This window comes from Notolepis coatsorum, assembly GCF_963971535.1.
Source record: "Notolepis coatsorum genome assembly, chromosome: 19".
Taxonomy (NCBI): Eukaryota; Metazoa; Chordata; class Actinopteri; order Aulopiformes; family Paralepididae; genus Notolepis; species Notolepis coatsorum.
The window spans coordinates 72,561,365-72,577,328 of NC_140183.1; the positions used below are offsets into that span (position 1 = coordinate 72,561,365).

At 42.0% G+C, this 15,964-nt stretch overlaps 1 protein-coding gene across 2 annotated transcripts in view; it reads right to left on the bottom strand.

Annotated features, from left to right (window-relative positions):
* LOC311246211 (uncharacterized protein) overlaps positions 1-15,964 on the bottom strand; it is a 108,606-nt gene that overhangs the window by 77,448 nt on the left and 15,194 nt on the right. The window contains exons 5-7 of one of the 2 annotated variants that reach the window (XM_084336331.1): positions 10,361-10,479; positions 6,748-6,871; positions 2,344-2,439 (exon numbers count right to left, since the gene is read on the bottom strand). In XM_084336331.1, coding sequence (XP_084192457.1) covers positions 2,344-2,439; positions 6,748-6,871; positions 10,361-10,479 — 339 coding nt within the window. Of the gene's footprint in view, positions 1-2,343; positions 2,440-6,747; positions 6,872-10,360; positions 10,483-15,964 lie in introns of both variants that reach the window. The other variant, XM_084336330.1, reaches the window with a different exon arrangement.

The following is a 15,964-nucleotide window of genomic DNA, read 5'->3' on the forward strand; positions in this document are numbered from 1 at the left end:
TGTATCAGATCATCATATCTTGATGAAATTATGATAAATGTTCCCCGCAATTCTGTGAATGATGATAACCACATGCAAACGAAGGTTTCTCCCGAAATGAGATCTTCAATATTTGAGGGGATGTTATTGGAAAATAACAGTTTTGTTTCGATATCCCACTTTACCTTGTTATGCTGTTGAATGCAATTGGATTATTAATCTTGTGATTTTACATACTCGGGAGGTAGGGCTCGGCGACATTCATATGTGAAGAAATTCACATCATGATTATCATCTCGTGTTCCATGTAACGTTATATCATCCGTTGACGTATGTAAAATCTATATTTTTTATTTTATATAAAGGTTACATAAAAGTCAAGTTAGACCGCGCTCACAATAGTTGACACTGGGTGCTGCAATCCCGAAGATAAATGTAGAATAAAGCAGGAAGCCGGACCAGCACTCTCAGGTTTCAAATTTTAATTGCAGCCGGATACATACATGTTTCAGAACCAATGTGTTCCTTCTTCAGTGTTCGGCTAGCCATCAACACTGAAGAAGGAACACATTGGTTCTGAAACATGTATGTATCCGGCTGCAATTCAAATTTGAAACCTGAGAGTGCTGGTCCGGCTTCCTGTTTTATTCTATATAAAGGTTACATAAAATAAATAAAATGATTTTTTACATACGTCAATAGATGATACCAGTGTGTATAGATCTCTAGGGCTGACCTTCGATTTTTTTTTTGTGGATTCGATTTCGACATATTTTTATTTTTTTTTGGGGACTTGTACAGCACTTTGTTCAACTTTGTCAGTGCTGTAAAGTTTAAACCTTTTTAAATCTTAGACAAACAAAACACTTTGCTTTCATGAAATATTGTAAGCCGTCATTTGAGGCTTTATAAAAGCAGCACAATGAACACAAATCTGTCAGTGCCGAGTCCGACCTCATCTTAACACTTTAATCGCCGGAAACGCAGAAACTCGTCATTGCCCGCCATGCTCATTCTGCCGAAGACGCCGTAACACGTCTTTGATATCAATATTTCAAAAATCTGTGATCGAAATCATATTTCTCCTCCGGGGACCTGAGATATACTGCTGAGCTCCACTCAACTCTCTAACGGTTCAAGAGCGCCCTCTGGTGGCCGATCGGCAGATCGCCCAACAGGAAGTGACGCGCCAAACAGGAAGTGCTCACCCATATTTCGTCCGGGCACTCGCGATCGTTAGCAGGACTCCATCTCGACACACTGGATAATCAATCGCTCGCCCTAACTCAATAAACAATGTTATTTGGACGTATATAGTATTATACAACCTGGAAATGGTTCATCTAGATCAACATCCCATAATAGAAAACTGTCTACTCCAAGCTGATCGCCCAACGGCCCGAGGAGACTGGGGTAAGTTTCAGCGTTTATTATTACCGTGTTCGATATAAACTGCTCTGATGATCATATCACCCACATTAGATGAATCATCTAACGTTGCCCACGGAATTATAAACGACCCCCCGCCCATCCGGTCAACATCAGATGATAAGTAGTAACTTCTAGAACCACCTCCAGTTGAAATTTTTTATCTGGCACCGATCGCTATCAAACTGTATTTCATCATCAATATAATGCATTTGTGGCTATAAATCAAGTTCTGGAGAAAGCTGCAAAAAACGATAAAAACATACTTGTACTTTAGACCGTATTTTAGTATGAATATGTGAATGAAAAAGTATAACGTTGCTACACCCTGAACAATAGATATAGGACATTGAATGGGCCATAATAATGTCAATTTAGCAATACAATTTAAAAAGTTATAGCCCTGCAAAGAAGGGGAACTTCTCCATAGACAAATAGAGATGGCGAGGGATGGTAAATTATGAATTTAACCATGGCGATCAAAGTGTTAAATAACAAACAGCATTGCTTGTTGTAGTTAAAAAAGAGAGACAGAGTTGATTTAAAAAAAAAAAAAAAAAAAAAAATGCATATATATATATTTTTTTTTAATAATCAAATTTTATTTTCATATTCGAACCCCATGCCCATTGAACGAAGCTTCGAAGTATTTAAGACAGCCCTATAGATCTCCCTACTGCAGATAAGAGGAATAATATGAGAGGCCTGGAACAGGGTCTCAAATGACCATCTGTACTGTTATTATTGGGCTTGATGCTTTATTTTTTATTTTATTTTACCCATAATTTAACCAGGCAGGTCAATTAAGAACAAATTCTTATTTACAGTGACTGCCTGGCGAGAGGACAAAATGGCCCCTCGAAGGGTAACAGGGAAAGGGGACAAAAACATTTAAGAAAATCAATAGAGGGAAATCACACAGCGGCTCCAACTCACCTGCATGTGCTCTGCCTCTGTGCTGGGACGGGCACCGGTCTGTTTTAGGGCAGGTAGCCACACCCCCACACTCCTCATAAGGTAGTCTTTACCTTCCTACAAACACAAACACAAACACAAACACACACACACACACACACACACACACACACACACACACACACACAGACACACAGAGAGTGTTACAAAGTTCTGCTGTAAACTAGGCTACCTTGTGTATGAGTGAACCAGTCAAGGGAGCTTGGAGCCAGACTGCCCCCCATAGCTTCGAAGTGGTACTAGAGACCCTCTTCACCTTACAGGCAAGCTCATGTCTTCTGTGCCTTAAGTGGTTCACAAATGGTCCAATTACTATCCTCAACTGAAGATTGGCGAGAGTTCAGAGAATGGCTTTATCCTCCCGTCACACGTGCACGCATTACAAAGATCAAAATACACAATTCAGTAGGAAATATGTATTCATATGTATCCATTATGGACTCACATCTGAAAGACCATCTTTTCACCATGTGCCCCCCCCCCCGCCCCCAGCTCTTTGATAGATGAGGCACTTCATGTAGCCCAATTAAATACAAAACATGTGTTTTATGTCTTTTTCAGGATATGTGTGAATCACAAATGATTTCATGCAGTTTGTGGTTTTCATTGACATGGCCTTAGCATTCACCAGTTGTTTCCAATAGAAAATGCTAGTGTTTATGTTAGGTAGTCCACAATTGAAAACCGAAACTCTTGACTGCCCAAACAAAGATCCTTTAGGTCGCTTTCACACCAGAGCTGTTTGGTCCGGACCAGACGGACCAGAGTTTGTTTCCTCGGATAGTCCGCTTGGTTTGGGGTGGTGTGAATGCTCAGTCGAACTCTGGTGTGGACCAAAAAATCGAACTCTGGTCCGCCTGAAAACGTAGGTCTCGGTTCGCTTCCAAGTGAAACATGGTGCGTACTTTTGTGGTGTGAATGCTCATCGGACCAAACACAAGACCAAATATAGTAGTGACACGATAAACTGTGCATCTTGGGGAGAAGGAAACAAAACAAACACTGCAGCGCTGTCGCGCCTGCTCTACTTCACTGTGAAACAGAGAGAGAGAGTCCCTGCTGTCAGCGGAGTGTGTATGTGTGTGCGCTGGGCTGGGCTGCTTCGCAGAATAATGTGGTGTGTGTGTGTATGTGTGTGCGCTGGGCTGGGCTGCTTCGCAGAATAATGTGGTGTGTGTGTGTATGTGTGTGCGCTGGGCTGGGCGCTTATAGCTTATCCGCAACAGTAAGTTACTTCCGGGGTAGGCCTGATTGGCCCCGACAGGCACGTGACGCGCAACTTTCTCTGCCGCAGAGCGGCAGAGCGGAGCTCATTATATGCCAGTAACCGCCCCCTAATTCAGTATCCAGAAATAGCTCAATTGGCAAGACTGCATGGCTGTGGATCCTACGGCTCGTTGCTGGCGAGTTCGATTCCCTTCAATTTATTTATTTATTTTTTTTTTTACGTGCATTCGCATTCTTTCGCCGTTTCATTTCGCCGGTTAAGTTTAGGCATTGTTTCGGAGTTGGTTAAGGTTAGGCATTGTTTCGGAGTTGCTTAAGGTTAGAAGGGTTAAGTTTAGGCGCTGTTAAGGAGCTGGTTAAGGTTAGAGTTTGACTTAGAGAATGGCAATCTTTTTTAATGTGCATTCATTTCGCCGGTTAAGTTTAGGCATTGTTTCGGAGTTGGTTAAGGTTAGGCATTGTTTCGGAGTTGCTTAAGGTTAGAAGGGTTAAGTTTAGGCGCTGTTAAGGAGCTGGTTAAGGTTAGAGTTTGTGTTAGAGAATGGCAATAGACAGCCTATTTCCGCGCGACAGCTCTCAGCAGCCTCGTTGCGCGTCCTGAGTTTGCCGCGTCACGTGCCTGTCGGGGCCAATCAGGCCTACCCCGGAAGTAACTTACTGTTGCGGAACAGTTACAGGCGGGCTGGGCTGCTTCGCAGAATAATGTGGTGTGTGTGTGTGTGTGTATGTGTGTGCGCTGGGCTGGGCTGCTTCGCAGAATAATGTGGTGTGTGTGTGTATGTGTGTGCGCTGGGCTGGGCTGCTTCGCAGAATAATGTGGTGTGTGTGTGTATGTGTGTGCGCTGGGCTGGGCTGCTTCGCAGAATAATGTGGTGTGTGTGTGTATGTGCGCTGTAGAGCTGTCCCCGAAGCCTGTTTTTGGGATTCTATATATCCAATAGACGAGCGCCCTTTTCGATCACGTGACATTGTTCAGAAAGTTTGGTGCAACTTCACCCTCCCGAATCGCACCGAGTCCACCAAACTATATGTGAAAGCGACCTTAGACACCATGCTGCTTTACGACATGTAACAAACAGCTCATTGTTCACACAATCACTGTATGAATTGTCAGGTCAATCATCCCTGGCCATAAGAAGACCTACATTGGGTATTTGTTTGTATAGTGCCGTCAATCGATTAAAATATTTAATCGCATGATTGTCCATAGTTAACTCACGATTAATCGCAAATTAATCGCATTATTATTATTTTGTATCTACCTTAACACTTTGGATGCCAGCCACGACATAACACGTGTTAACAGCCCGCCCCCTGAATGCCCAGCACGACAATTAGCGTGACATTTTTTTTTATTAGCGATCTGAATTCATATTTCATCAACCGAGTCTACCGTTGGGAAACCAGCCTCATCAGGAGCTCAGATGTGAAAAAAGCGCCCCCACACACACACACACACAGTATCAATGAGAGCATCAATAATACACCCGAGTGAAGTCTAGTAAAAAAGAAAGTAAAAAGAAAATATATACGGTATATATATTTTTTTCCTTAAAAGTTAATCGTGAGTTAAAAAAAATAGTGGCGTTAATAGAATCAGGCGATAACGCGTTAATACCGCGTTAACTTTGACAGCCTTAATACAAAGCCATCCTGGGGCAGCTACCAACTTACAAAAGCAATTTAGTCAATCAACCAAGAGGTGGACATTAGAATCGGAGATCACAAAACTACATGTCATATTGTGTGTTCCCACTGTCAGAACTGAATCTGGGACACATGCATTCAGCTATGCTGCTCTGTTCTCCTGGAACCTTTTACAAAAGGATTTGAAGCTAGAGTCCCTCATTGGAATTTATCATATTTGTTGAAATATAACATTTTCTAAAATGTTTTAGTATTTGTGTGCTCTTACCATCTTGTTTTTATTTGTGTTTGTTTTAATGTTGTTCTATATGTGAAAATGTTCTGTATGCTGCCTTCTTTGACCAGGGGCCACTTGAAAAAAAGATGGAAATATCAATGTGATTACCTGGTTAAATATCAATGTGATTACCCTGGTTAAATATCAATGTGATTATCCTGGTTAAATAGCAATGTGATTACCCTGGTTAAATATCAATATCAATGTGATTATCCTGGTTAAATAGCAATGTGATTACCCTGGTTAAATATCAATGTGTTTACCCTGATTAAATAAAATAATTACAAAAAAAAAACAATAAAAATAAATTAAGTCTCAAGCGCGGCAGCAAATGGTGTTATGATTTCTCAAAACACAACTAAGTGACTGAAACATTAGCTGGTTATGGTGTACAATTAGCGCAGATTCCAATGGTGAAGTCAGTTTACTGTTCAGTTGCTGAGAAAATAGTGAACATAGAGGTGAATTTATATATAGATATATATATCTACAGCACCCTGCAGTGGTCTCGGTAGCAGCATTTGAAGCCGTTGTTGTTGCCCTCTGGTGGTAAAAAGGTGTACCACAACTCCACGAAGGACTACATGAAAGTCAATGGAGAATGCTGGAAATAAATTCCCCAAAAATACTTCCTGTTGGCAAATGTGAAACATTCCCACACGCTCATCCCTGTGGCTCTGTAACTTTCTGTGCCAAAGCACAGGCTCATCGGCACCATTGTTTGCTAGATATTGCGTGGATTCACACACCCACACACAGACACTACCGAATGCATACGGTCATAAAAGATTAGCGACCTCACTCAAGACATACAACTCTGGTGTAATTATCAGTAAAAGGATTGATGAATAAAATAAACGATTCTCATTCTAGTTCCATCCCTCGTATCCGCCTCTCGAGTTTCCTTTCTCCATCTCGCCCACTCCTTCTTCCCGCACCCTGCCCCCTCAGCCCCCCTTATCTGGTGACCTCCGTGACCCCGCTGATCTGCCCTGTAATTCATTTAACATCCTCCTGATCTCCTGACGAATGCATGTGTGTGTGTGTGTGTGTGTGTGTGTGTGTGTGTGTGAGTGCGTGAGTGCGTGTGTGCGGGGGATGCATCAACTGATTAATAGCATATGATTCAATTCTCTCACATTAATTATCTCTGAAGATTCCTGCTTTAATGTGGTGATAACTCATTGTGCATGTGTGTGTGTGTGCATGCTGACCTGGTTCCTCTCTGTACTGAAGAGGTAGCTGGCCATGAGCTGTAGAGCCTCTGGGTTGTCATGGTGATACTGCAAAGCTTTCTCTATGGACTCTCTGCACTTGTCCGCTGCACCCTCCTCCATACTACACACACACACACACACGTGTGCAGACACACATTCATACACAAATGCTCAACTCATAACTCCCAATAAATCAAACTCTAAGTGACATAATGCAATGGGACAGTTGCACATGTGTACATGTATGTGTGTGAGTGAATGAGTGAGTGTCTGTGTGAGTTGAGTGTCTGTGTGAGCGAGTGTCTTTGTGAGTGAGTGAGTGAGTGAGTGAGTGTCTGTGTGAGTGAGTGTCTGTGTGAGTGAGTGAGTGGGTGAGTGAGTGAGTGAGTGAGTGAGTGAGTGAGTGAGTGAGTGAGTGAGTGTGCATGTGTGTGTGTGATTGTGTGAGTGATTGAGTGATTGAGTGATTGAGTGAGTGAGTGAGTGAGAGTGAGTGTCTGTGTGTGAGTGTCTGTGTGAGTGAGTGAGTGAGTGAGTGAGTGAGTGAGTGAGTGAGTGAGTGAGTGAGTGTCTGTGCGAGTGAGTGAGTGAGTGAGTGAGTGAGTGTGTAAGTGAGTGAGTGAGTGAGTGTGAGTGAGTGTGCATGTGTGTGTGTGATTGTGTGTGTGTGAGTGAGTGAGAGTGAGTGTCTGTGTGAGTGAGTGTCTTTGTGAGTGAGTGAGTGAGTGAGTGAGTGAGTGAGTGAGTGAGCATGTGTGTGTGTGATTGTGTGAGTGATTGAGTGAGTGAGTGAGTGTGTGAGTGAGTGAGAGAGTGTCAGTGTCTGTGTGCGTGTGAGTGAGTAAGTGTCTTTGTGAGTGAGTGAGTGTGCATGTGTGTGAGTGAGTGAGTGAGTGAGTGAGTGTGAGTGAGTGAGAGTGAGTGTGTGCGTGAGTGAGTGAGAGTGAGTGAGTGAGTGAGTGAGTGAGTGAGTGTGTGAGTGAGTGAGTGAGTGAGTGAGAGTGAGTGTCTGTGTGCGTGAGTGTCTGTGCAAGTGAGTGAGTGAGTGAGTGAGTGAGTGAGTGTCTGTGCGAGTGTGTGTGTGAGTGAGTGAGTGTGAGTGAGTGAGTGAGTGAGTGAGTGAGTGAGTGAGTGAGTGTGTGTGTGAGTGAGTGAGTGTGAGTGAGTGTGCATGTGTGTGAAGGGCTCTACATGCTCGAGCAACTGCGACGCGACACAACAATGTTGCAGACACTCTGCCTTTATGCTTCTGCAACATCGATGTGCAGCCTATGCAACATTGTACCCCGTATGTAGCTAGGTTCCCTAGATAGATGAAACTTCCCTTCTCAACCAACCCATTGATAACAACCCATATAATAGCGGTGTTTATGTTTGGTTTTGCTCGTGTTCTTGTATATAGTGTAATATAGTTATATTTAGTTCGTTTGTTACGTTTGTTAGTTCGTTAGTTTAAACTTTAGGTTAGTTGTAACCTTAGTTTAGGTTCGTTTTAACGTTAGATAATGTACAAAATAAACGTCTTTCTGGTGTTTTAGACGTCGCTCTTTTATTTTGAAACCCCCCGACCGGAAGTATTATTGATGCTATCGCTATCGGCTTGTGTAGTCCGGTTCTGTGTTTTTGAACAGACGCTAAATACAAATGTTGAGATTGTTGGTTAACAACTAACTTTAGGTTAGTTTTAACGTTAGCTAGCAGCAGGGATGGACGCCGTTGTGCAAATGCAGGCAGCTACAGGCACTCGAGCTGCTGAATTTAATCGGCAGGAGAGAGAGAGCTCGTCAAAGCCGTATATCCCTGTGGCTGTGGTGCGGTCGTATAGGCACCAAAGTGCAGCTTGAACTACCTGTTGTATTAAATTAATTGATTGCCGTTTAACTTGTCGGTGTCCAGTCCTTTCGATTAGCCTCACCGTTCATTGTAAACAATGATGCATGTAATTATATTAACGTTACTGTGTGTTGTTGTAGCTATGTTAATAAATTCTGAATGGCATTAACGTTAGTTGGGTGGCTACAATGAATTCTCACAAGCTGGCATCGTAAAATATCAACACCAGCCATGGGGATTGATTGATTGAAAGGTTTATTAACAGATTGCAGAATGGGTACAGTACAGCTCAATACATACAATTGTTAAGGGGATGCAGACCAGAGAAAGACTTTCGTCTTGTTTACATCAGGGTCCCCCATTTTCAATTCATCATAACATATATGACATACATAACATACAGATAGACAGTACTGCTACATCTATACATTTATGACATATCAGATTTGCAAATACAGTACTGTTTGTGATACAAAAGTGTCCAGAAAAAGAGTGTATATACATTTGGCGTAGAAACTGTACATTGGAGGAGGTTGGGTGGGTGGGGTGGGGTTGGGTGGGTGGGTGAGGGCTGTACATTGGAGGTGGGGGGGGGGGGGGGTTGGGTAGGGGACACACACACATTTTACACTGTACATTGGAATACTGACAAAGCCTTACTTGGTCATTTACTGTACAACTAGGTTAGGACATTTGTAGGGGCCAGTTTCGAATTGCAGTCTCACGTAGGTGTTTTTTGAGTGTTTTTGAAAGTGGGTAGTGATTCACATTCCTTTACAGCTTTAGGCAGGGCGTTCCACATTGATGTGGCATAATTGCGTAACGTGTTTAGTCCCTTGTTTGAGCCGAATCTGGGTTTTACATGATTTGTGGAGCTCCCTCTGGTGTTGTGATCGTGGTATTCACTGACCTTTGGGAAGTATTTTGACATGTACATGGGTACCTTGGTCACGTAGTGTATCTTGTAGACCAGGCCCATTGCAAGTTGCTGTACTCTGTCGTCTACTCTAAGCCATCCTAGGTTGTCAAAGTGGGCAGGGGTGAGGTGGGTTCTAAGAGTCAGGTCAAGCAGTAGTCTGACTAGCTTGTTTTGAGATGTTTGTAATTAGTTTTTTAGTGCCTTTGAGGTGCTTTGGTACCATGAGGTGCAAGCATAGTCGTAGTACCCTTGAATGAGTGCACCGTTTACTAAATTGTGGAGGCTTTTAATTGTAAAGGTAAGAGGATTTGAAGGCGTATGCTATGGAAGTCTTCCCCTGCAGCTCCACTTTGTTGAAATGATAACTAGGGCTATAGGATAACCACCGGTTAATTCGCGATTTTTTATTAGTTCGTCATGACAAACCAATTACATAATCCAACATATGTGTAAAAAACTAACATATTCCAGTTGACCGGACATTTTTTTAATGATTTGTTACGAATAAATCAATACTTCCATTTGTATAAATTACGTTAACTATCGAGGATAGTATTCTTGCCTGCAGAACCAATATTATATAACAGCCCCGCCCCCATTCGCTAAGCAACCAATCAATGCTACGCAACATCCTCGCAACACCCTCTGCAACATCTGCAACCATGTTGTGTTGCAGTTGCATCGCAGTTGCTCGAGCATGTAGAGCCCTTGAGTGTCTGTGTGAGTGAGTGTCTGTGTGAGTGAGTGAGTGAGTGAGTGAGTGAGTGAGTGAGTGAGTGAGTGAGTGAGTGAGTGAGTGAGTGAGTGAGTGAGTGAGTGAGTGAGTGAGTGAGTGAGTGAGTGAGTGAGTGTATTTACCAGAGGTCTGTTAGGTAGATCTCTGCCACAGAACAGTAGGCGACACAGACATCCTTTGTGGTGGGCAGCTCAGCGTCCTCTGGGTCCTCTGGTGCTGAGGCTGCTGCTCCAGCTAACACCTGCTGAAAGAGCTGTGTGTGTGATGTCGTCTCTCTTTATTTCACATGGAATCACTGTGCTGTCTGACACTCTGCACAAGCCAGCCAGGCCTAATGCATCAAAAGGCATCAAGGGGAAAGCCGGGATCTTTGCTTTTAGGGCATTTCTGTTTCAACACACAGGATGACCAGAGATCAGGGTGAGAGGGGGAGGGTGACATGCAACAACGGTCTCAGGCAGGACTCCTAGCATGGTGAGCCACCAGCGACCCTACAAGCTGGGATTTTTTTTTAACGAAGCTAACAGCACCCTCTTGTGACAGAATAAATATTGTTTTGGGTAGGTGTATTCTATATAATTATATGGTTTGTCACCATAACGTTTGAATTTATGAAAACATTAAAATAATTAATTAATATATAATAAAACAATATATTGTTTGTTTGTTTTTTTATTAAAAAATGTACCTGGGGACAGTGCACATTAACTGCCACGCTTATATCCATCAATGTTTGATCACTGCCACCAGTCTAAGCCTATGGAGATGTTTACCTTCTTTGCAGGGCTATAACTTTTTAAATTGTATTGCTAAATTGACATTACTATGGCCCATTCAACATCGATTATCTATCGTTCAGGATGTAGGAACGTTTTACTTTTTCATTCACACATTCATACAAAAATCCCATCTAGAATATAAATATGTTTTTATCGTTTTCTGCAGTAATTCCTAGAACGTGAGATATAGGCATAAATAGATTATGACTGATCATGCGCGGGTGAACGGGGGGGTCGTTTATAATTCCGTGATCGTCGTTAAATGATTTATGTAGTATGGGTGATATATAGATCAGAGCAGTTTGTATGGATAATAATAAACAAACAGGCTGAAAGTAACGTCAGCCTCCTCTTACCGTTGGGCGATGACACTGGAGCAAAAAGATCCCAGTTATTTGATGGGGATCGAGGCAATCCATTTCCGGTTTGTATAATAATAATAACAGCCCAAATCATGTCAATTATTGAGTTATGGCAGCGATCGCTACACATGGACGTGTGTCTTGAGTCCCGCAACGATAAGCGAGTGGCCGGACGTACTTAGGAGTAGCACCGATATCCAACCGGCATTTCCGGTTTGGCAACTCGCCGATCATCCACCAGGTGGCAGTATTGAAGCGTTGCAGAGTTGTGCCGAGTCCCACAGCATCAGACCAGCCTCCGTGAGGGAAATATGATCAAAATAACGTCGTACGCCGTGATCTGGCAGAATTCGCATGAACTTGAAACCCGTTGTACGACGTTTTTGGCGCAGAAAGTGTTAATCAACATATTCAGTTTCCACATCAATGTAAATGTGCCAGAATTAGCTAATGAGCTAGTTTTCATCTCTAGTCTCTGCCTAACATGCATGTCTTTATGGTGTGGGAGGAAACTGGATTACCCAGAGGAAACCCACGCGAACACAGGGAGAACATGCAAACTCCACACAGAAAGGCCCCTTGCTGGGGTTCGAACTCAGGACCCTCTTGCTGTGAGGCAGCAGTGCTAACCACTGTGCCGCCAATTATATCATATAATATTTATCTATCTAGGTCGTCCTCGGAATTCATATAATAAATTCAAATAAAAATTAAAGATGCTCAGGGAAAGGGCCAGGGGGGTGAAATAAGATTCAAGAGGTTTATTTGTCACATACATACCAGGGCATACAGTGAAATGCGGGTGGCCATGCCCGCTTTGATTGTGCAATGATACTAAATAATAAAATAGACATAATAAACAGGTAATAAAATAGGAATAAGGCACTGGTTCCTATGTACACTACTACAATATACAGGTTTTTACTCAATATCCTTATGCTATACTTGCTATTTCTAAACTATACTATACAAGAACCACATCAGTTCTTTCCTTAAAGTGACCTTTATTTTCCTCGTTCCTTTAAAGTGTCCTTTCTATTTTGTTTAAAATGGCCGTTTATGTGTGAGCGAATGCAGCATGTGTGTTGTGTGTGTATGTGTGTGCTCATGTGTACTTGTGTGGAGAGTTCAGTGTTCAGTGTTCTGATGGCCTGGGGAAGAAGCTGAGCCTTAGTCTCTCTGTTCTTGCTGCATATATGCGTAGGCGCTTGCCTGACCGCAGCAGCTTGAACAGGCTGTTGTTGGGGTGGTGGGGGTCTTTCATTATTCTGCAGGCTCTGGATTTGCACCTCCTGTTATATAAGTCCTGCAGGGGTGGTAGTGCAATACCCATAGTACGCTCTGCTGAGTGCACCACTCTCTGTAGGGCCTTCCTGTCCTGTGCCGTGCTGTTTCCAAACCAGGCAGTGATGTTTCCAGTCAGAATGCTCTCTACAGCCCCGGAATAGAAGGAGTGGAGTATCTCCCCCGATACTCTGAACCTCCTTAATTGTCTCAGGTGATAGAGGCGCTGTTTCGCCTTTTTTACCACAGAGTCTATGTGTGTTGTCCATGTCAGGTCCTCTGTGATGTGGACTCCCAGGTACTTAAAAACTGCTCACCCTGTCCACGATAGCCCCATTTATCCACAGTGGCGTGTGTAGTATTATATATGACACATATATTGTGACTGATTAGTAAATGGGTTAAAACTCATATTTAGACCATTATGGTCCTTTAGAGCAGAGTGAGTGAAGGCCTCAATGAGAGTCTCTAATGCCACTCAGAAAAGAGTGCAGGGTAAAGGTAAAAGGCTGCATTGGGGGTAATATTACACGGAAAAGAGTATGTCTAGGGAACAGAGAAATATATAAAAGAGGACTAAAATAAGAATAACACCATGGGGTCCTATACTGCCCTGCAGAAGCTAACTATAGTAATTGTTTTCTAAATTGAGTTATAAGTTAAATTGAACTTCTTCTCAATACCCCTTTTATCTTGGTGACAAAGTTTCAGAGTTCAATCTTGCTCCGTTTTAGAGAAAAGGGGTTTTGAAGAATTGCAGTAACTACAAAATCACTGGATTGTCAAAGAACAGTCTCACTGTTTGCGTAGTTACTGCGGTTAGCTTCTGCAGGGCGGTGTACTGTATATAACAATGTAAACAATATGAACATGGTGGAGCAGCAATGTACCCAGGTGTAGGCACTGCAAATGGGCCAATTACTGTATCTACGTGCAGTTAATTATGTACTATATGGTGCCAATGGGCTAATTACTGTATCTACATGATATGCACAGTTAATTATAGCCTCTATAATATATGTTGCCGATGGTTACAATGAGCAGATATCCGTGTCTATAGGGAGGTGTAGTCTGACGTCACTGGTTGTTCCACCCGTATAGGGATTCATCATTGGGAAAATGGATTATCGGCTATTGTAACAATTCTGCTGCATGGATTTTTTTTTAATTTGATGTTTTTTATTTTCGTGTCTTACATACAGGTGTATGCCCAGCCCATATGGGCTTACAAGACACATAACAATAAGTATATAATAATATACTTTACCAATTACTTAACAAATGACATATAGACCAGGATGGACACAATAATAAGAAAATACAATAAAACGTAATATAACACAAGCTGTACGCAATGTAAATAAACAAAGAAACAAGAGGAATTCAAATACAATTATATAGGATACAGTGTGTTTTGTCTCAAGTGCCGCATGGAAATTGAAAAGCTTCCATTTTTGCACAAAATGAGTTCCCTTCTACCACTAACATTGTTGTTTAAGCGTTTTTGGTTGAAATAAAGGTAGTTATAAGGTTTTTAATTTGTTGTTAAAAAAGAACTACATTTACCAGTACGGCAGGAGAATGCCTTGTCGTTCAGTGTTGTTGCCTAAAACACGTCACGGCCAACTGATACCACGCTAGCCAAGTTAACTAACGTTAACGTTACCTAGCTAAACGTACTAGACGTTAGCAATGTCTACTGTCGTGTCCATAAGTTCCCTGGCAGAATACTTTGTTGGTGAGGACAAAAGTATACTAAGAGGAGAGAACCATTTTAAATCGGGGCATGTAGAGGAGTTTCGGGAATGCCGGCTAGCAAGCTACTAACGTTACGTAAAAAACAATAACGTTATAAACTAAGTAACTATACACAATATGTACAACGAAACAATGATTTACATTAGTATTTACAGTGATTTAATATGCAGTGAAATAACGTTATACGATTTAAAATATAAATACAAATATGGTAACGTGATTGTTGCTTTTAAAAATGGTGGTTGGCTTTAGAGATTAATAGGGGTGTAACGATGCATCGATTCTAATGTGACGATTCAACTGCATCGATTTGAAAATGTTAGAATCGATTATAATCTAAATAAAAAACATAATTAATTAATAAAAAATGTAAAAAAAATTATTAGCGAAAACATAAACGTTGTTTTTTGCTACCTTTACGATTAATTGCGAATATTTTCATGTTGAGCTATAGATTGTGGATGAATACGCACAGAAAGGTACACCATGCAAATGTCCATGCTTTATTTGTTTTAAACAAGACGATTTAGAAATGGGCAACGGGGAAATACATTGCGTTGGACAGAGGGTGGAACACGAAAAAAACGGCAATGACGTAACCACTACACCTCCCTATACAGCATAACACTACAGTGAGTACGGTGTGTGCAATAGACTCTGGCGCGTTGCCGGAATCTTTTACAAATTCCTACTCCTTTTCGGGAAAACTGTGTTTTCTTTTCCCGTTTACCAGTAATAATGTCTGTAGAAGGACGTTTTACAGATGGATTATATGTTTTGTTAACTAGCCTGATTTAAAAAAAAATAGCCATATTTCTAACACTAAATGACTGGATGTCATCGACCCGGTATAGGAAACAGCCCGGAGCATTAGTGGGATGTGTCATTTAATGCTGCTTTTACTGTTGTTTCTACCGCTGCTTGGCACGCGCTGTCGTCTAGAGCTGCTCCATCATTGTTACTGTTGCCACTTCGGACACATTACACCCACAGCGTGATTAAAAGGAACACACCAACATGTACTGTACTCACTGTTAGCTTTAGTTACAGTCTTCTCCAGAGAGAGACAAGAAGATAGATACCAGTTTCCTCTCTGTGCGTTCAGTAGCAAGCTATCTGGCTGCATGTTAGCTTAGCTTAGCACAATGAATGGAAGCGGACATGTACGGGTAGCCTACGCATTGTCCAACTAACACCTCTCCCGAAGGCTACCCGTACATGTCCGCTTCCATTCATTGTGCTAAGCTAGGCTAACATGCAGCCAGATAGCTTTCTACTGAACGCGGAAACTGGTATCTATCCTCTTGTCTCTCTCTGGAGAAGACGATAAGCTAATTTCCCAAAATGTTGCCGTGTTCTTTTAGGTGTCCCTAAAGTGCCCCACAGAAAAATAGCAGATTCATATTTCTTTTATTATGCACTGAAATTGTGGAACACTACCTAAAGAGAGGTGGGCTCAGTCAAGCTTTTTAAACAGCATTTGAAAACACATCTCTTTAACTTGGCTTTTAATTGTATTTAGGACAAAAAGTACAATAAAGCC